Source organism: Nelumbo nucifera, chromosome 7, assembly GCF_055504915.1.
Source record: "Nelumbo nucifera cultivar China Antique chromosome 7, China Antique-T2T, whole genome shotgun sequence".
Lineage (NCBI taxonomy): Eukaryota > Viridiplantae > Streptophyta > Magnoliopsida > Proteales > Nelumbonaceae > Nelumbo > Nelumbo nucifera.
The window spans coordinates 58,757,806-58,779,900 of record NC_142655.1 but is presented as its reverse complement, the minus strand read 5'-3'; the positions used below and the strand labels follow the sequence as shown (position 1 = coordinate 58,779,900).

The following is a 22,095-nucleotide window of genomic DNA, read 5'->3' as shown; positions in this document are numbered from 1 at the left end:
AGTTAAGAAATCAACTTTCCAGTAGATATTTGCAGTAGCTTATTGGAAGCAACTCAATCAACGCTAAAGCGTAGCTTCTAGCTTCCTGAGGTAGGCCCTATGCAAACAACCTTTGGTGAAAAACAAGGAGAGCCTAAACTGATTGTTAGTCATTAGGAAGTGTAACCCACATTAGCCTCTATATCCTATCTCAAGCACTTCAAAGCAGCTGAATGGCCTAACTAAATTGCTTTAAAGAAGCGATCAAACATGGGAGAGATCTGAAATAAAAATGGTATTGTAATGTCTATACTTTTATATGGGGTAGCAGTCAACTAGATGTAATTGACTATAGGAGTTGACTCCAGTACTGTAGGAGTCAACCACTTGAATGATCTAATACATAGTAATTGACTATATGGGGTAGAAGTCAATTAGATGTGATAATCAAGCGTGGTGACACTTAGTAATCCACTAATTGTGACAAATGAGCTTGGTATCACTAAGTAATCGACTACTTGTAAGGTAGTAGTCAACTAGTTATGACAACTGAGACTAGGTTTACTAAATAGTTAACTATCAAGAGGTAGTAATCAACTAGCCAAAAAAAAAATCCTTCTTGCCCATAGTGGTCAATTACTTAATCGTAATAATTGACTATTTTTACGATGCAAATTTACATTTTTAACCATTTAAAAGCTTAACAACTCTTTCCTCTTCTAGTAAGCCTTTCAACCTCGTTGGAAACAAGCTCTCAATGTTTACTAGAGTGATTTCATCCTCTTCCAATGGATGACGTGCATCCTATAACCTGAGCCAATACGGGTTCGGTAAGTGTCATCAATAGCCAACCCATTAAGAGCTGGTCCTGTTGCACCCAATCTTTGTATTTTTAACTGACGGTGATTTCTTCAGCACTTAATTCTCCATTCATAGTGGATGAGACTATTTGCTTCGGTGGACACTTCTCTTTGCCATTAACAAAGCCCAAAAGATGGTTGCCTCTAAGAACAGGAAGTACAGATGACTTCCACGACAGAAAATTTGAGCCATCAAGCCGAATTGCAAATGTATTGGGAAGATTCAATATTTTCCCTCCATTGGTAATGATTGAACTGGTATTAGAGAGGGTTTGAGAGTTGGACCGAGTTGGCATGGTAGACGTAGGTCTTGAAGTTTCTGATACCATAAAAGATCTTGAATGATTTTGGAGACAAAACTTGCATCCGACTTGCGCCTTTCATTGTATTTATAGATTACAAAAGTTTTGGTTACAACCAACTATACACTTGGCAGTAGTTAGGTTACAGTGATAAGGACAAACTATAATGATAAAGACTAAGGTAGAGTTGGAACTAAGAGGATAAGAGGATAAAATTCAGTGGTTGGGTTGTGAACGTATGTGTCATATGGGCTTGGGCCCAGTTTCCTCAACACTACTTATGGTAAACACAACTCCATTAATAAACCCCAACTACTTTGGGTAACTCCTTTGCTATTTCCAGACTCAATCTAGTAGTCAAATATCAAGTGCTCCTCTTCCAGAAAGGTGCATCAGTTCATTCCTTGACTTTTTTTTTGTGTATTTCTTTTCATACTTGAAAGTCACTTCATAGTAATTTAAGTATATTCTGTATTTTATTCTTTGGTTTTCATACAATATGATGACAAACTTACATGTGCAACACACGTGCCCCCACTATTTATTTTGAAAAAAAAAAAGAACATATTATGTCAAACTTGTATTACAACATACATAATACATTGTCCAAGATATAGACAAGGTGGCCAACCCCAATAGCATACTTTAGTTTGTCTTGCTTTGAGCAGTCCAATGTCCATGTTGAAATGAAATTCAACATGGTTAGAACCCAAAAAACCTCCTTAATAAACTCCAAGTGCAAATACAATTACATTTTTTTTTTTGGTATTAATCACTGCCTCACACTCCCATAGGGTCATTACTCTTTTAAGTGAACAATATAACATCACATCAATAGCTCCTTTCTTACGGAAATGATAATAGTAGGACTCAAAACTATGGGACAATTCGTCCAACGCACCAACTGGGCTACCCCTCAGCTGGTACTACATTTCATTATTACATAGAAACCCATCAAGTACTTTTAAGTCCCCCACAATCATAATTAGCCCTTTCCAACATCAGCCTAGTCATGAATGATGATAGCAACTTATCTCTCAAGTCCCCCACAATCATAATTAGCCCTTTCCAACATCAGCCTAGTCATGAATGATGATAGCAACTTATCTCTCAAGAAACCCATCAACTTCCCATTACTTTGTTGAATCAATCCCACCACAAAAGCTGTACTTATAAGCTGAAAGCTTCTCCATCTCCTCTCCTTTGCAAACTTCTCCAATGCATTTTTTATTCTATTGTATTCTTCTTTTTCATCAATTCCCTTGGCTTCTCTCTTTGGTTCCATCAACAGGGCTTGTGCTAGGCATTTGGCCAAAACAATACCATCTTCTAATGCAGAGCACCCTCCTTGACCAATGTCTGGAGTCATGGGATGAAGGGCATCCCCAGCTACACATACATTTCCTCTGAATATATCTCCCCATAAGACATTCCATGGCCACCTGAGCCTCAGGGGAGATGTTATGATACTTTCCAATTCTGTGTTTTCTACTACAGAAACCACTTCTTTGGGTGCATTGTCAAGCTTGCTCAATATAAACTGCTTCAACTTGGCGGGGTTCTCTTCCATGCCATTCTCTACAACAACCATTTGTAACAAACAAATAACTTCAAGTTTCAACCCAAAAAAAAAAAAAAAAAATTCTTAACATAAGAATCATAATATGGGGATATGGATAACTACTTACGTTCAGTAGAGGGAGTCCAAGTGATAAACCAATATGCAGTTTTCTCGTCACAGGGAATGAAACCAGACCGGACACCGTGTCCAAAGAACATCAAGAATTTGGGCTCCAAACCATGGCCAGAGGAGAACGTTGCGTAGCCTCTAGTTGAAAACCGCCCAGTGAAGGCTGGCTTCTGGAGCCCTAGCCATTTTGCCACCACAGAGTTCACCCCATCACACCCTATTAAAACCTAATTTTGGAGAAGAATGAAGTTGCTTTAGTAGATTGCATGGTTGTATGTTAAGCATCTTTACTAAAGCAATCTTTACTGGGTTGAGAAGAATGAAGTTGCTTTAGTAAATTTGGGCGGACCCAACTTAAGTCCTAACTGACCCAATCCACAATTTTACATGGGTTGGGCTTGGATTTTTGGTCCTTGAGATGGGCCTCGGCCCATAAATTCGATTTTTTGTGGGCTTGGCTCAAGCCTAGCCCTAAGGTAGTCCAAAACTGGCCTGACCTTATCCCAACCTGAGCCCAGCCCGATTATATACATGCATATGCATATATAGACACATTTGCATGCACACATGCATATATCCATAATTTTTTTTAATAAACCATGCATATGCATACATGCTTACATGCTTTCATATACACATGCATGTATATCAATTTTAGTTTGGGCTGATTGACCAACCCGAGCCGGGCTTAAGCCCAAAAACAACCCGAGTGCATCAAATTTTAGTGTGGGCTGGGCCTAAATTTAAACCAGGCTCGGGGCTTTAGAGTTAGGCCAACTTGCACCCTTAGTTTCACTGTGGAAGAGTAGAAGACAGCCTTGTTGGGCCTTTGTAACCCAACCCAACCTTCGCTTATAGGCCCATAACAATAGAATCATAACATGAGTGTGGGCTATTCTGGGCCTAAATTTAATTTCCACAACATAATTGGCCCTTGGTCCAGCCACTTTGAGTTTTGGGTCTGTAACTGTATCCATGAGCTTTGCGTAATCCACATCCACCAGCAAATTACCTTAGTTTTGAGCACAGAACCATCAGCCAAGTGCAACACTTTTAAGTATCCTGCTTCCTCAATTGCAACAACCTTCGAGGAGAACCTGATGGTGCCAGGAGGTAGCTCCTTTTCAAGGGCTTCAATTAACAAATTCCTTCTCACACAACGAACCTCAACATCTCCGCTACACATCCAAACCAACTATAGTATCAGAACAATAAATCTATAAGCTCACAGTTATGTATTATATATATGAAGTGGGTGAATCCAACTCCATCTGATTATCAGATGAACTGGGTGAAGCCAACCTTGCGAGATTGTTTATTAGTTTGTAAATTGTAGACTCAAGGATAAGATGCTCACAATTTCTTAATGTCCTTAAATAATATCTCTGATGTAGTTAGTCCAGAGATTGTAGAGGTACCCTTCACCCTGCACTCAAATATGTAAAAATTTCTTCTAGTTATTTTTAATTTGTGGTTGAGACCAAATGTTGATCAACAACGGTTTGTGTGACTTACCCTTGAAGCAAAACATGCTCTTGTCTGAGGGAATCAGCTATGCCGATGACATGTAAGGCTTTCCAAGCATTGGCCCATGTTGTCAATGCAAATCCTGTGGTTCTCAAACTATCTGATGATTCCAAAACCAGGCTTCGCAGTCCCATCCTGTAGAAAGGGAGCTTCATTATAATTTTGTTTCATCTTCTCATATTAGAATGAACAAAATCAAATGATCAGTTATATGAGAGAGAGAGGGGATAATATACCTATGAAGTCCCAGAGAAGTAGTGAGCCCCGCAATTCCAGCACCAACAATGACAACATCTTCAACAGTCTCCATCTGCTTAGCTTCGCTGTGTAAGAGTGAGTATGGGGGAAGAGAGGGGAAGTGGGTAAGAAATATATAGATTTAAAAGGAGGGAGAATATGACAAACACCTGGCGGGCGATAGGATATTTTTGAAACAGTGGTCCATAATGGTAGACTGCAATAATAATTGAGGAATGGGAGTGCCAACAATAGGCCAAATCTGGTGATGATGTCAGACAATACGTTTGCAAATTAGCTTCTTTTGTTGAACATGGCTTCTGGGGGGTGACTTTTCACTTGAAGTTTAGACTTTAGAGCACCCAATTTCCATGTAGTCTCTGAACAATGAACAGCCTCTTGAGGCTGAGGGCTTTCTTTCTTCTTTCTTTTATTTAATTCCAAGACTCCTGACACTTGAAACACCTGAAGCTTGTTTTGCCAAGTACCATAGAAAGAGATTCAAAGTCCATGGTGGTGGGTTTAGATAATTGATTTGGATTGTTGCTCTGCTGAAAGCATGTCAGTTCTTTTCTTCTTGTTATTATTCTGTTAATTAAAATATGACCAATTCAGAGAATTAAAAAAGAGTTTGTTAGTTGATTAGCCAATTTGTTTTGTTACGCCACACAGCTAAAATATTGAGGCTTTTCTACTAATAAATAATATTGTTAATCTAACCAGGATGCCCATGCTTTAACCAGCTTTCCCCTTTACAATCTAAATAATTGCCTTGGAATGTACAGTTTCCACCCTCCACCATCTTGTTGGGTGGTTAGTGTGTCTTTTTCCCTTCAATACAATTATGAGAGTATTTGGATAAGGCCATATTATACTAATTTTCTGTGCTTTGCTTTGAAATTTACACTTGAACCACGGAGAGAGAGAGAGAGAGAGAGAGAGTAGGTGGGACATATTCCCCTTTGCACAATCAGTTAGGTCAGAGTTGTGGTCTTAATCCTATTTTATGTGTTTTTAGAAATGGGTATTCAAAGACGTTTCGAACAATTACATTAACCTTGCACCAGTAAGTAATTATGAAGTTAGTGCTTGCACAATAAACAGGCACCAGTCTGGACCATTCTCAATATATAATTTGCATTTATCAGTCTAAGAAGAGAGCCATCAGTCAAATGGTTATAATCATCCAATGAATGCAAGGCTGCTTATTTGAAGGTGCAATATATTAGAGATATAGAGATAAAAGTTGTGTTTTGGTGTCATTGTCACTTTCTACTTACAATGTTTTAGGTTGATTAATACAAACTTTTTGAGAAATGGCCTTCCTACATCATAACAAATAACCACTTCTACTAAAAAAATATAAACATTAGATTGGATGTTTATAGTAGAAACACCAAATTTGACTTTTCCTGAATAAACAATAATAGTATTTAATGTTGTATTGATAAATCAAAGCATTTGTGGTAGAAAAAAAAAACATAATAATCAAATTGGCTCAGTTTTTTTTTTTTTTTTTCCTTTTGTTTTTTCAGTTTGTATGAGATCATAATCATGACCGATTTTGTTTATCTCACAAAGTTTAAGATGATAAAATCTTCAATGTTTCTATGCACACCACCTAGGTTCAAACTCTAAAATCACTCTTTTTAAACCCAAATGTTAACCTACTAGCCCGCTAAAAATGAAAAATGACAACAACGATGATAATGATTATGAAGAAGAAGAACAAGTTGACACTTTAATAACTGCTGAAAGTGGAATATGGAAAAGACTCCAAATTTAAAAAAAAAAAGGACCCCACATTCAGCATTCAGCAATTACTGCCTACTTATTTGATGGATGATGAAACATAGGCATTGGTGTGGTTATAGTACCAATGATACCTTAGATCAATGTTCAAAGTATTGATATGATATGTCTGATACGGGGTGTATCAAAACGATACATCTGATACCGGGCATATTAGGCGTATCATATTGTATTTTTGTGTCCAATATACCTGTTTACAGGTGTTTCCAGGACCTCAACTTTTTTTTATTGATTAAATAATATAAAAAAACTTTTATAAAAATGAAATTTGAAAAAAAAAACTAAAAAAAACACGGCCAAAAAAGAATCGATACACCCATGCCAATACAAACCTTGCCTTGGATTTAAAGTTGTTTTATTTTGAAAAAACAAAACCATATTTATTGGCGAACACCCCATTGTAGACTGTGCTTATACTCATCCCTCTGGTTTGGATTGATGAATTTGATCACCAATAAATATACGGTGAAATGATGAATCAGTGAATGAACCTAACATAGGATAAGGTTTATCAAGGCCTTGAATGGGTTTCAGGCTTTCAGCCCATAGCCAATTCCAGCCCAATTATGCTATTTCTGTTGAGAGAACAAAGCTTGGGCCCATAGCCCATGGGCCATCGCCTAACTTATCGTCAACAACCTTTTACACCACAGACACGAATGACGGAATGACTGAATCCCCTGTGCCAAATTGTTGAACCTTCCCGGCTTTCCCAGCTCGAAGCCCTAACGACCTAAAACCCTAAACCCTCCTAGACCTAACGACAATTCAAACCTCTCCCAACACAATGAGAAGAATTTGCCCCTCCTTACTCTACTTGTGTCGCTATGCTCTTCCAGAACCCGATTTTCTTCTTCTCAGGTCTATCTGTTCTTCTGCTGCAGGTGTAAGACAGGCTGCCCAACTCACTTCAGAAGAACTCACAAAGATCAATCTCCTTATACCTCGTCTCTGCGAGTCCAATCATCTGCCAGAAGCCATTCGTCTGGTAGATGCAGCACTCCTTACAAACCCACCTCTCAATTCCCTTTCCCTCTCTATCCTCATTGATCGCATTTCGGAAGAGCCTGACATGACCCAGTCTATGGCCCTCCTCACCCGGCTCAAGTACAACCCTAATGCCCATCCTGCTCTCAGACCCATCAACCATATGCTCCTCGTTTCTTATTTCAAGAAGCATAAATTCAAGGAAGCAATGAAAGTATTTAATTGGATGTCCAGACCGGATTCACCTTGTACTCCGGATGCAGGTGTGTATGGAGTTGTCATTGGGGGGTTTTGTAGGCATTGGAAGACTTTGGAGGCTTTGAAGGTTCTTCGGGCTATGGTTGGCGCAAATGTGGTAGTTGCTAATGATTTGCGAACTCAGATTTATAGAAGCTTGTTGAGGGAGGCACGGATTACTGAAGCACAGCAGTTGAATGAGGCTCTTGATTGTGTTCAAGGTGGAAAGGAGGGTGTTCAAAATATTGTAGAATTGCTGGATCGGATGATTGAGAATTGGATGGAGTAGAGAAGGTATAAGCCTATGCTTTTTCTGGATGTAGCCTTTTCTCCTTTTGCTTTTCAGCACTATTTCATTTCTTATTCTGTAATTCATGCTTCAATATTTTTTATGATTCTGCAGATTTAATGTTCTAGTTTTCAGTAACCTCCTCGTGAGGCTGTTAACATATCATGACCATAACTGTACGCTAAAAATATTGGTGCTGATCAATTCCACTACAAACCTGCTTCTCTTTCTACTATCTTAATTGAGTCTTAGTCTCCTCTTTTCTATTCAGAAGGTTGACAAATAAGACATGAACCATCTTGGATGTCACATTACATCATATGGTGCTGATAATTCCTGTATGAAGCAGGCCTTTATAAAACGAAATAACGTGATCAGACATCCAGCATTCTTACATCCATTCACCTCTATTCCGTAGCATTTGGATCCCTCTATCTAATGGTCATAAGTTAGACCTATTGTTTTTTTGTAAATGTACTTCATAAAAACTGAAATGGATTTAAATAAGAAGAGCTCCAAATAAAAAGAAATAATGCCTATGGTTAACAATTAAAGAAATCAAGTCATTTTGGGGAAGTTTTGGTGGATAGGTATTCTTTCAGTGGCATGTTCTGACATGTTCCCATCAGTTTTGTCAAAAGTGGATAGAAAATGCAATTTTGTTGAGCCTGTGCACCTCTAGGGGTGTCAATTGGACTGGATTTGATCCAATCCGGTCCAGTCCAATGTGAGTCCATTACAAATGGACCTGGTCCAATCCAGTCCAATGAATATTTTGGACCGGTCCAGAGACCGTCCAATCTGTTCAAATTCTTGTTAATTTAGGTTGGTTTCAACTCAAACCTGGTCCATTGGACACCTATGTTCTTATCTTCTATCAATGGACCAGATATTGGCTCAACCCAATATAAATTCATTATGGATGGACCAGGTCCAATCCAATATGTCATATTGGTCCGTCCAGTTCGTCCAAATTCAATATGTTTTATTGGTCCGTCCAGTCCATTCAAATTCAATGTCTTATTGGTCCATCCAATCCGTCCAAATGGATTTTGATTTGGATGGAGTCCAACACAAAACCAGTCCATTGACACCCCTATGCACCTCTATTGCTAGGTTATAATTGTATTTGATTTTTGTCACACCAAAAGGGTATGACTTGCTTATCATGGTGTTTTGACCTGATAGCGTTGCTCTTTAGTAGGGCTGTCAGGACCGAGATGTTGGTCCAATCCAATCTGGTCCAATATGAGTCCATAATCCATTACAGATGGACCAGGTTCAATCCAATATGATAAATAATTTGGACCACTAAGTCTGGACTGGTCCAATTCAATACACCTTATTGGGCCATCCAACCAGTTCAAATTGGTTTGAACTCAGACTGGGTCCAACGCAAACCCAGTCCATTGACACCCCTACTATTATCTTTTGTTAATGGACCAGATATTTGTTCAACCCAATCCAGTCCAGTATAAACCTATTATAGATGGACCAGGTCCAATCCAATCCAATAAATACTTTGGACCATTAAGTCTGGACTGGTGACTGGTCCAATTCAACATGTCTTATTGGACTATCCAACCTGTTCAAATTGATTTTGATTTGGGCGGGGTCCAACCCAAACCTAATCCATTGATACCCCTACTCTTTAGTCTTTATCCATGACTCCATGTCTTGTGAACGAAAATCTACGATGGTGCATCTAATCCACTATAGAATTCTTAAATACCAAAAGTATTATTTTTATCCTGGTAGGATGCTTGTATCCGTATCTTTGTCCTGAATTTTATGAAGGATCGTGTCTCTATTTCATGTATCAGTATCTGTACTAAATAAAAAAGGGCAGCTCAGTGTGCGACGCCAATGCAAGGTCTGGGGAGGGACAGATGTACGCAGCCTTACCCCTGCATATACAGAGAGGCTGTACTAAATAATAACCATAATTACCTAAAGTGCTTGCATTTACTACATTGTCCTGAATTTTATGAAGGGCCATGTCTCTATCCATGTATCAGTATCTGTACTAAATACTAATCGTAATTACCTAAAGTGCTTTCATTTAGTCATTTACCACAATTTGTGAACTGGTATTTATTATACCAATTTGCAAGTCAATTTGTGATGATGTGTAAGAGTTTCCTTATTTGAGTGAACTAGGTATACTATCTTAAGTAGTAGGAAACCTGTAATTCAGTTACCTAAAAGAAATAATGCCTAATAACTTGGAGGCAAAGTTTAAGAAATCCAACATTTTATAGATATAAAAGTAAACCAAAAAATTAAAAATTCTTAATTCTGTACATTTTCTTAATTAAAGGCATTCTCAACTTTGAACTCTAAAGTAGCAAATAGACCAGAGAAGCAAAGGAGTTCAATGAGCTTATTCTAAGACAAACTGAAAATATATTTTAAAAGCCTATTATTAAGAATTCTTAATTCTGTACATTTTCTTAATTAAAGGCATTCTCAACTTTGAACTCTAAAGTAGCAAATAGACCAGAGAAGCAAAGGAGTTCAATGAGCTTATTCCAAGACAAACTGAAAACATATTTTAAAAGCCTGCTTCGGATGAACTGGGTTTGTTTAATAGCAGCAAATGAACCAGAAAACCAGGTACCTATGGTACTAATACCTGTATTTGGGAATCTTCATTTAGGTATGGTTGCTAATCTTCTTAGTTTTCACCCACTTTGCCATGGATTTGGATTTTGTCTTATAGGGGAATCAAAAACCCAAACTTTTGGAGGATTTTTTTTTTTGGATCAGTACAAACTTTTGGAGGATATTAAAATCCCATTACTTAAAGTAGTAAATAAAGCTTGCTTTATCTTTTGAACTTTTACTTGTCCTCTTTCATCTAAAATAGTTGTGTGAAGTGTTAGGAAGATTTTTGCAGGAGAATTCCTTCCTGGAATTTGGTTCCCAGCAGGTCCATCCTATTAAAGACCGTGATCCTCCTCTTCCTGCGACGGGAAAGGAAACGGATTTCCGTTCTCTTCCCCCCAGGTATGGCAGTAAATTTTTGTTTTTGGGTACTAATGTGGATTCGCTGTCTCATGCCAATTCTCCAGGTTCCCAGCCTCTCTATTTGCCGCCGGCCGTGGATGCAAAAAAGATTAACAGTGAAATTGGGGGTGAGGCTATAGTTGTTGAAGAGATGGGAGAAAGAATTTGGGGTTTAATTGAACATCATTTGGAAGAAATGACGAGGAAGGAGCTAGAGGAAAATAAACACATAGAGAATAAGGAAGATATGAACAGGGGGGAAGTATTGATTGCTGACAAAAAGGAAGAAGACAGGACAAAAAGTATTGTGGAGAAGTTGGGTTGTAAGGTGAAGAATCCCAATGACTTAAAAGCCTACTTAAGGACCAAGAAAACTGAGGTGAAGGTGAGAAAAAGGAAGATGAGTGAGGTGGAGAGGTTAATGCTAGATGTGAAGGGAGATAGAGAGTTTAGTGAGAGGAAGGCTAGGAGAAGAGGGGGCAAGTAATTAAGGGGGCTGAGGTAAGGGATATAAAATCAAAGTGACCTGATGAAAATGATCAGTTGGAATGTTCGAGGTTTAGGGAGCACGAGGAAGAGAGCCATAATAAAAGAATTGCTGAAGAAGGAGAAGCCGAATGTTGTTTTGTTGCAAGAGACTAAGCTTTCGACATTTGATGACAGATGGGCTAGAAGTATATGGAGGTCTAGGGGCTCCTCAAGTGGTATGGTGGTACTATGGAAGAGGAACATGTTGATGGGAAAAGAGGAATTGATGGGGAAGTTTACAGTGTCTCTTAAATTTCAAAATGAAGAGGATGGTTTTGAATGGGTGTTAACTTGCATTTACGGACCTAATGGGTATAGGGAGGAATGAAATGTGGGAAGAGCTTGAAGATGTACAGGGATTGTGGGATGGACTATGGTGTATTGGAGGGGACTTCAATGTGATAAGATTTGTTGAGGAGTCTAATAAGATGAGACAAAGAGAAACCACAAGTATGAGGAAGTTTAATGAATTCATAAACAATTGTGAATTGAAGGAGTTGTCCCTTGTGAGTAGTAACTTCACTTGGTCTAATATTCAATCAAACCCAATTTTTTCTAAGCTCGATAGATTCTTATTTACAGTGGATTGGGAAGCCCACTGGGGAGGGTTGGTCTCTATGGATTTTCCTAGGTTAACCTCTGATCACTGGCCTATCTCTTTATCCAAGGTTGAGCTAAGAGGAAATGCCCCTACCCCGTTTCAGTTTGAGAACATGTGGCTTAGTCACCAAGGGTTTAGAGAAAAGGTAAAGGATTGGCGAATGGAGATTAATACTAGTGATACGTGGGAGGGTATGAAATTTCAGCATAAGCTTAAAGAGTTGAAAGCAAAGATCAGGATTTGGAATGCTCAACAATTTGGCAGATTAGAAAAGAAAAAACAAGAGGTAATTGACAATATTGAGATATTGGATAATAAGGAAAATGATGGAATTTTTGGAGAAAAAGAAAAGCAAGAGAGAGGGAGGCTGAGAAAGAAATTGGAGGATATTCTTTTTAAAGAAGAGATCTCATGAAGGCAGAAATCTAGGCAAACCTGGTTAAAGGATGGGGATAGAAACACAAATTTTTTCCACGCCTTAGCTAATGACAGGAGGAGGAAAAATTACATTTACAAATTGGAAGTTGAAGGGGAGACTATTGATCAACAATTTGAAATTGCTAGTGCTATTGTTAACCATTTCAAGTCGACATTAAGAAAATCTCTCTCTAGAAGACTTGGTGTGGAAGGTTGGAGTGGCCAAGAATTGAGGATGATCAAAAAAGATGGTTAGAAAGAAGGTTTGACTTGCTCTATTCCATTTCCCTTCACAAACATGAGCCAATTGCAACTTTTCTCCCGAGCCCATTAAACCCCTTATCTTTAAACTGGGACTTTGGGTTTCGTAGAGGGTTAAGGGATGGTGAGTCGAGTTGTGTTATTGAGCTAATTCATTTACTAGAATCCGTTTGCTTGGACCCCACTTCTTCTGATCAAAGGGTTTGGACTCCTCTTCCAAAAGGTACTTTTACGTGCTCTTCTTTTCTAAAATCCCTCAGTTCTAACCCCATTTCCCAAGGATTCCCTGTCAAAGAAGTCTGGATGCGACCTATTCCCCCAAAAATTGATGTATTCTGTTGGGAAGTCTTCTATGGGAAAATCAATACTTTGGAAAACTTACAGAAAAAGAGACCCTCGCTTTGTCTTTCCCCAAATTGGTGTTCCTTGTGGAAGGCCGAGAATGAGGACTGTTTCCATTTGCTGATCTCCTGTTCCTTTGCTACAACTATATGGAGGTGGAGCCTTTGTTTATTTGGAGGTAGGTGGTCTATGCCTTCTGATTTAAGCTTGCTATTCAACCCATCTGTCTTTGTTTGGCACACTAGAAGAGGTAAGGTCATGTGGAAATGTGTCAGGGCAGCCACTCTATGGACTCTTTGGGAGGAAAGGAATGCAAGAATTTTCTTAAAGAAGGAAAGAGGGTTAGATGAAATGAAGGATTGTATCCTAACAAGAGCAATCCATTGACTTTAAACTATGGATATCTTTGATGACTTGTGGAGGAATTGGCTAGTAATAGCTAACACTTTAACAAAGAAGGATAGAATTCTATCAGAATGGATTCCGCCTTTGGAAGGTGTCATTAAGCTGAACTTTGATGGAAGCAGCCAAGGCAACCCCGAGCCTATAGGTATAGGGGGTATCCTGAGAAATAAGGATACCAACATAATTTCCCAATTCTCATGACCGGTGGGAGTGGGGGATTCCACAAGGGCAGAAATCCTTGCTGCAATACAAGGAATTCAGATTGCCAACCAGCTTGGGGTGGAGCATCTCCTAGTTGAAGGGGACTCTCAGGTGGTAACAAGGTGACTCCTAAACTTGGATACCACCATTTGGGGCTACAAAGATCTCATTAAAAAAGTAAAGTGGTTAACCAGCAATATGGGAGTTGAGGTAAAATGGGTTAATAGGTTTGCTAATTCTTTGGTTGATGCTTTAGCCAAACAGGGGGTTTCTAAGGAAGATATTTTTTGTGCTTCTATGTAAGTTGTTATGGGAACCAGGAGGAAATAAAGGAAGGTTTGACTTGGAGGAAATAAGGGAACCAGTTTTTTCAATGGATAAATCTAAAGCACCAGGTCCAGATGGATTTGCTATGGCTTTCTACCAAGGCTGTTGGGACATTTTGAAGGAGGATATCCAAAAGGTGTTTGATGAATTTTTTAACAGAGGAGTAATTAATCCAGGTTTAAATACTACCTTCATCGTTTTGATCCCAAAGAAAGCAGGAGCAATACAACCTAAGGACTTTAGGCCAATCAGTCTTCTTCATAGTCTTTACAAAATCATTGCCAAGGTGCTATCAAGAAGAATTAGATCAGTGCTTCCTTCTATTATTTCCTTAAATCAAGGGGCCTTTGTATAGGATAAGAAGATCTTGGACCAAATCCTTATTGCCAATGAGAGTGTGGATGAGCTAAAGAGATCTGGAAAGAAAGGCTTGATTTGCAAGCTCGATTTAGAGAAGGCTTATGATTTGGTGGACTGGGATTTCCTAATGGAAGTAATGAAGAATTTTGGCTTTGGAGATAGGTGGTGCAAGTGGATTAAGGGTTGCATTAGTACTTGTCACTACTCACTCTTGGTTAATGGCATAGTGGTTGACCACTTTTGAGCCATCAGAGGCATTCGACAGGGGGACCCCTTTCTCCGTTCTTGTTCACTCTAGTAGCAGAAGTGTTAGGAATTATTTTTCAGAGAGCAGATTTGAGGGGTTTGGTGAGAGGTTGGAGAGTGGGAAGAGAGAGTACCTATCACTCATTTGCAATTTGCCGATGATACTATTCTATTATGTGAGGGAGGTGATCTAAGCTGGGTGAGGAATATGAAGGAGGTGATACAAGTATTTGAGAAAATGACAAATCTGAAAGTCAACTTCAATAAGACTTGTGTAACAGGGATCAACATGGAAGATGAAGAAGTAATTGAATGTGCAACATTATTGGGGTGTGAGGTATGTCATGGCCTATGATTTATTTGGGTTTACCTTTGGGAGGCAACCCTAGAAGTGTGGAATTTTGGAACCCGGTGGTGGATAGATTCTCAAAAAGGCTTGCCTCCTGGAAAAGGAATTATCCATCGATGGGTGGAATAATAACTTTGATCAAATCAACATTAGCAAATCTGCCGGTATATTTCCTTTTGGTCTTTAGGATGCTTGTAAGGATTTGTAGAAGGATAGAGAAGATAATGAGGGATTTTTTATGGGAACCAGGAGAGGAGAGGAGGGATCATAGGGTGAGATGGTAAATGGTGATTAGAAGTAAGAAGTTAAGGGGTCTAGGAATTGGGAACATTCAAAAGAGGAATACAGCCTTGCTGGGTAAGTGGTTATGGAGATTTTTGGTGGATCAAGACAAGTTGTGGACAAAAGTGATCAAGAGCATTCACGGGCTGACGATAGATGGTTGGGACACTGGAATTTCGGCTAGAGTGGTTTCTCTCTTTATTTGGTTGCAGGTGGACTCCTCCATCAAGCATTCATAGCCTCTTCACCTATGCAGTTGGTAGGCGGATCAAAAAGAGGGGAAAAATCTTGTGAAGATACACTAAGGCAGCAGTTTGTTGGACAATTTGGGAGGAAAGGAACCAAAGGATATTTGCTGAAAAGGAAAGAAGCAGGGACACAATTATAGAAGTAATCTCCATGAGGGTAGCACAATGGGTAAAAATAATGAATCTCTTTGAGAATGCTTCAATAGAGACCATCATGAATAATTGGCAGGAAATAGCAGTCTTGGCTCCTAGCAGAATCAATGTCCATCCAATGTGGCTCCCTCTGATGGAAGGCTTTATCAAACTCAACTTTGATGGGAGTAGTGAAGGAAACTCAGGGTCACCAAGGGTTGGTGTGTTCAGAATAGAGGTAGGTTCAATTATAACTCTTTTTTCAGGACCAATTGGAGTTGGAGATTCTTTGAGAGCAGAAATTCAGGCCCTCCTGGAGGGGGTAAAAAGGAACAAGGAGTTGAATATAAATAAGTTGATTATAGAAGGAGATTCGCAAGTGGTAATTGGCTGGATAGAGAAGGAAAACAATGGGTTATGGGCATACATTAATGAAAAAAGGCATTTTAAGTGGCTAACCCAAGGAATGGATGTGTGTGCCCAGTGGGTTAAAAGATGTGCTAATTCATTTGCATATGCTTTGGCCAAACAGGGGGTGGGAAGAAGCTGATTGTTTTGGGCTACTATGTAATTTTATTGTTGGGGGGGTGGTGAGAGGGTTTACCTCCCCTCACCTTTCTATTTTAACCTTCTTTATAATTTAATGAAAGCTTTCTGTTACTGATAAAAAAAAAGTGTCACTAGATGTTGCTTTGTTCTTGTTTGTTCTTGTCCATCATGAAATTTATGGGGTCCAGACACCAATACCATTTTCTCATGTATTCCCTCTTTAAACCTTGTATCAAATCACTGTGATTCATTTATTCCCAATTAAAAGCCTTGTGTGCTGGCCCAATACCTCCAAAAGTAAAGGTATTTAGTTGGAAGGCTACCAATCAGGTCAATGAGGTTTTGGTGGTGGGGGTGGGGGAGGAATACTGGAATCTTTGAAAACAAAGAATTAAGGGTGAGAGTTTTGATGGACCTTATCACCATAAGAATTGGGCATTGGGCTTTGGTTTGTGATGAAATTAAAGGTATCACTATGGACGGGCTACTAAGAGGACAACAGGTTGTGGTGGGGTATAAAGCTAGAAACCAATAAAGGCAAGTAGAGTGGGCAGAAACTGTAACATGAAGACTGAAACTCAACTTTGAATGATTGGGTTGGCCCAAGCTCCCTGATGAGTTGATTGGGTGGTTGGAAAGAGAGTTTGACCTGGAAGAAATAAGAGATGCCATTTTTTTCTATGGATAGATCTAAAGCCCTAGGCCTTGATGGTTTCACGATGGCTTTTTACCAAGACTACTTGAAGATTATTAAGGCTGACATTCAAAATATTTTCTCAGAATTCTTTGAAAGGGGAGTGATAAACCCTGGCCTGAACTCGACTTTTATTGCTTTAATTCCGAAAAAGGAGGGAGCTTGCCACCCTAAAGAGTTTAGACCCATCAATTTGGCTAATAGCCTCTATAAGATCATTGCTAAGGTGTTATCCAGAAGAATTGGAGAGGTGCTTCCCACAATAATATCCCACAATCAAGGCGCCTTTGTGAAGAATAGACAAATTGTCGACCAAATTTTAATTGCAAATGGGAGTGTGGAAGATTATGAAAGTAGAGGGGAGAAAGGGGTGGTGTGTAAATTGGATCTGGAAAAGGCATATGATATGGTTGATTGGTCCTTGCTGTTAGAAGTTTTAGAGTCCTTTGGGTTTGGGCAAAGATGGTGTAAATGGATAAAAGGGTGTATCAAGACATGCCACTATTCTATATTAGTGAATGGCAAGGTGGTAGATCGTTTTTCAGCTGTTTGGGGTATTAGGCAAGGGGATCCTCTTTCCCCCTTCCTTTTTACCCTAATTGTTGAAGTGTTAGGAAGGCTTATTGAGAGGGCAGATTCAAGAAGTTTGGTAAGTGGTTGGAGAGTTGGGAGGGATAGGGTCCCAGTCACTTACCGAGAATTTGCAGATGACACAATTCTGTTTTGTGGTGGAGAGGAGATTAGATGGGTTAGCAATCTAAAGATGGTGATTAAGGTATTCGAACAAGTGACCAACCTCAAAGTAAACCTTGACAAGAGCTGTGTGATTGGCATTAATACGAGTACTGGAGAGGTGGAGGAAAGGGCCCAAATGCTGGGCTGTGAGATGGCTCAATGGCCATTGAAATATCTAGGGCTCCCATTAGGGGATAATCCTAGAAAAGGAGCTTTTGAAATCCAGTGATTGATAGATTCACAAAAATGTTAGCTTCTTGGAAGAAGAACTACCTTTCTTTGGGTGGTAGGATTACCTTGATTAAGTCAACATTGGCAAACCTTCTAGTCTATTTCCTGTCTGTGTTCAGAATTCTTGAAGGAGTCTGTAGGGTGTTGGAAAAATTAATGGGGGACTTCTTATGGGAACCAGGGGAGGTGAAAAGGGACCATAGAGTTAGGTGGGATTTGGTTACAAAATCCAAAAGTGAGGGGGGACTCGGGTTGGGAAATTTGTAGAAGAAGAATGAAGCTCTTTTGGGGGAATGGTTATGGAGGTGGTCCAAAGAAAGGGAGAATTTGTGGGCTAAAATAATCTTAAGTATCCATGGGCAAGAGGCAGCTGGCTGGGACTCGGGGATATCATCTAGGGCTTGAAGAGCTTCTCCTTGGAAGTCAATCCATGCCATCCTTCCTTCATTTCTTCCCTTCATCAGGTATGATCTTGGTTCTGGTTTGTTTGTGAACTTCTGGGAACACACATGGGTGGGAGACATTCCCTTGAAAGAGCAGTTCCCTTCTTTGTTTGCTCTTTCAAGGTTTAAAAATGAGCTTGTAGCAACCTTTGTTACCTTGTCTAATTTTGCTATTGATTGGAATTTGGGTTTTAGAAGGGCTCTTAGGGATTCTGAATTGGAACCCATTAACTTGCTTAAGATCTTGGATGAGGTAGTTCTTGACCTCTCTAGTGTGGACACTAGGGTTTGGTCTCTTGTTCCTTTGGGTATTTTCTCTGGTTCCTCTTTTTTCAAAGCATTAACACAGTCTAATCCGGTACTTGGGTCTCCTTTTCCAGTTCGGGAAGTTTGGGGTAGCCCAATTCCTCCAAGGGTAGGTGCTTTTTGCTGGGAAACTATCCTAGAAAAGTGTAACACTTGTGACCTACTTCAAAAGAAAAGGCCTAATTGGTGTTTATCCCCGCACTGGTGCATCGTATGTAAGAAAAATGGTGAAAGCTGCTATCACTTGTTAGTTTCTTGTCTTTTTGTGTTAGATATTTGGTGTTGGTTTTTTTCTTTATTTGGTTGCAGGTGGCCCTTCCCTTCAAGTGTGCAAAGCTTGTTTAATTCTACTTCAGTGAGGGGGTTTAAAAAAGAGAGGTAAAATCTTGTGGAGATGTGTTAGAGCAGCTGTTTGTTGGACAATTTGGGAGGAAAGAAATCAAAGAATATTTCATGAAAAAGAAAAAAGCAAGGAAGCCATCATTGAATTAATATATGTTAGGGTGGCTCATTGGGTCAAGTCTTTGAAGCTCTTTGAAGCCTATTCAGTAGGAGACATCATTAGAAATTGGGAAGAAGTGGCTGGGTCTGCTCCCATGTCTACTGCTCTTAGTCCAGCTTGGACTCCACTAGATTCGGGTTTCATCAAATTGAACTTTGATGGTAGCAATGAAGGAAATCCAGGCCCTTCAGGCATAGGTGGTATTTTCAGGGATGAAGAAAGTCGAATTATTGCTATGTTCTCAGGACCTTTAGGTTGGGGGCATTCACTGAGAGCTGAAATCTTGGCAGCCCTAGAAGAGATTAAAAGAGCTAAGCAGTTGAAGATCAGTAATCTGCTGGTGGAAGGTGACTCTCAGCTGACTGTTAGATGGCTGCAGAAGGAAGAGTCCAGCTTGTGGAAGTTTTCAAATGAAAAAAGAAAATTAATCAGTTAACTCAAAACATGCATATAAGGGTTCAATGGACCAAGAGGAGTGCTAACTCTATGGCAGACACTTTGGCTAAACAGGGGGTGGGGAGAGCAAATTTCTTTTGGGCTCTTTTGTAATCTGTTTTTTCAGTTTTGACAGGGAGGGTTATGACTTTTTACCCCTCCCTTCTGGTTGTAATTTTCCATCTTAATTCTTAATAAAAGTTACTGTTATTGATAAAAAAAAAGTAACAGCAATATTTGCCTTAGTTTTTCAGGCCTAATTGGGCATGGCAATCCTTTAAAGGCAGAACTCCTAGCCCTTATCCAAGGTCTAAAGCCGGTTTCCGTGCAAGGTGGATAGATGTAATAGTAGAGGGAGACTATCAAACAGTCCTATCATGGATGTGAGATGAAAAGAGCATTTCTGGGGCTTATATGTCATTAGTGAGGCAGGTGCAAGCACTGGGCAGTAATTTGAATGGCTCATTCAAGTGGGTGCTATGACCGCTAACGGGGAATACTTGGGATGGGTTTGTATGTGTAAAGTTTCTTTATTTGACTGAATGTTGTAATCAGGGATAGCCTTTACCTCTTCCTTTCTGTTCATAATTAAGGGTAGTAGGAAGCTTTTCTCTTAATGAATACAATATAATTGTAATTGATAAAAAAAGAAAGAAATACTGGATTGTTTTCTGTCAGTCACAGTACAAAGATATTATTTCCTGGAGTGCTGAGTACAATTGATGTTTGGTGGTGTTGTTATAGTTTTTTTTTTTTTTTTATCAATAACAACAGATTTCATTAAATAGGAATAAACTTACAAAAATGAGGAGCTAAAGTATCTTAACTCCCCAGAAATTGGGTAGGCACCCAAACTGAAAATAACAAACAATTACAACTGAGCCCAGAACCCAGAAACCCTATTCACCCCTTGCCTAGCCAATCCATCAGCAAAGGAGTTTGCATTTCTCTTTACCCAAGTACACTGAACTTCCATGTTGTTATAGTTGCAATACCTGTTGAATAATTATATGGTCAAGGGGCTCTATCCTATCCTTGTTCAACTATTTTTGGTCATTGTACTCATAAGAATGATAACAACAACAGATCTAGGCTTAGTCCATGGTCATTGATGTATCTTTTCGCTATACTTATCAGGACCATACAACTCAACTAAGCCTTGTCCCAACTATATGGGGCGTCAGCAACTTAAATCATGTTTGGTCATTCCACTCTGTTCAATGCCATATTCACTGAACATTTTTGGTAAGTTACTCTGTTTTGTTATTGCTATATCCTCTGTTCCCTATGTTTATCAGGATCATGTCCAGTGAAATTACTACCCTGCAGTCTTGCAGTATACAGTATATCCAGAGACCTGAGTTGAGATTATGATTAATTTTTTTATCAGTATTCGGTAACAAATGCAACTATTAACTTTGAACAAAATAATAATATACAAGTACATATGTGCCTAAGCATCCCTATTGTTTAGGCTAGGCATCCACCACCCATCCATTTCATTTCTATTATTTACATATTCCCCCCCTTGGGGAACCATTCCCCGATACATCTAAGATCTATTTACCCCTTGCCTTGCCAACACATCAGCCATACTTTTAATATCTCTCCACATTAATATAGGACATTCTGCAGGACATTCACTCATCATATTTCATTTCTCTAATCTTCCGGTTTTTTGAGAGATCTGAGATTTTGTGAGACTGCAACAGTTTGTGAGATAGAATTTTCATGTTTCTTATCTATATTCTACTTTGTAGAGTTTTGATAGATCTGTAATTTTGTATGATGAGGATTTGATAAGACATTCCTTAGTGCTGTTTAATTGAGGCCTATGTTCATCTGTTGAATTCTCGATAGGTTCAAATGATGTTCATGAAATAGCATAAGTAAATATCAAATTGCTTCAATATTTGAACCCATAGTCTCCTAAAGCATGACCTGTCTTAGATGAATCTCCTATTGCTTAAAGGATTTGACTCATTTCAGTGATAATCTCTTGTATTAAGCACGTGATTACCTAATTTTCTCACCAGTACTCCTACCCTACCAGACCATCTCTAGAGCCTATTGCAGTACAGAACACTTAAAATGATACCAGAAACAGAATTGCTCAGGTTGGTTGCTCGTGGTTCAGCAGTTTAACTACCTTTTTGGATTATCCAGATCATGAATAAAAAAAGGGAAAAAAGTTATAAGCAAGAAAAAAATAGAAGTAAATGGACAAATTAATGAACTTTTAAACATTATTCGAAATACAGATATTTTCAGACATTCATACAAGTTTGACCATTGTTTCAAAAACTGAATCTGTATCAACCCAGAAAGCCAGCCAGGCAGCAGGCTTGGCCACTTGTGCAGTGCTGTCGTTGATGTAGACCTGATGCACCCAAACCAAAATTCTGGTACCTCAAAAAGGGACGGATGCCAGATTTGGAAGTCTGTGTGGAAAGTTGAAGTAGCTCCCAAAATTAAGAGCTTTATTTGGTGAACTCTTCATAATGGTTTCCCTGTTAATCACAACTTGCAAAGAAGGAGAATTGTTGATGGTCCACTCTGTCCTGTCTGTCAT

The 22,095-nt window shown here is 39.1% G+C and overlaps 1 protein-coding gene across 1 annotated transcript; it reads right to left on the bottom strand.

Moving 5' to 3' along the window:
* Positions 1-1,681: 1,681 nt before the first annotated feature.
* Positions 1,682-4,750, bottom strand: LOC104599766 (monooxygenase 2-like). The gene is made up of 6 exons (XM_088890981.1): positions 4,595-4,750; positions 4,347-4,493; positions 4,189-4,257; positions 3,844-4,009; positions 2,830-3,058; positions 1,682-2,719 (listed from the first exon to the last, which is right to left on the bottom strand). Exons 1-6 carry the CDS (start codon positions 4,666-4,668, stop codon positions 2,172-2,174), a joined length of 1,233 nt encoding a protein of 410 aa, XP_088747107.1. The 5' UTR covers positions 4,669-4,750; the 3' UTR covers positions 1,682-2,171.
* Positions 4,751-22,095: the final 17,345 nt, after the last annotated feature.

Bases quoted from the DNA above. Each gene is read 5' to 3' on its own strand.
- LOC104599766 (XM_088890981.1), bottom strand. From the start codon at position 4,668: ATGGAGACTGTTGAAGATGTTGTCATTGTTGGTGCTGGAATTGCGGGG. The intron at 4,494-4,594 runs GTATATTATCCC...CCCTTTCTACAG, and splicing joins ACTTCTCTGGGACTTCATAG to GATGGGACTGCGAAGCCTGG. The intron at 4,010-4,188 runs GTGAGCATCTTA...TTGGATGTGTAG, and splicing joins TTTAAGGACATTAAGAAATT to CGGAGATGTTGAGGTTCGTT.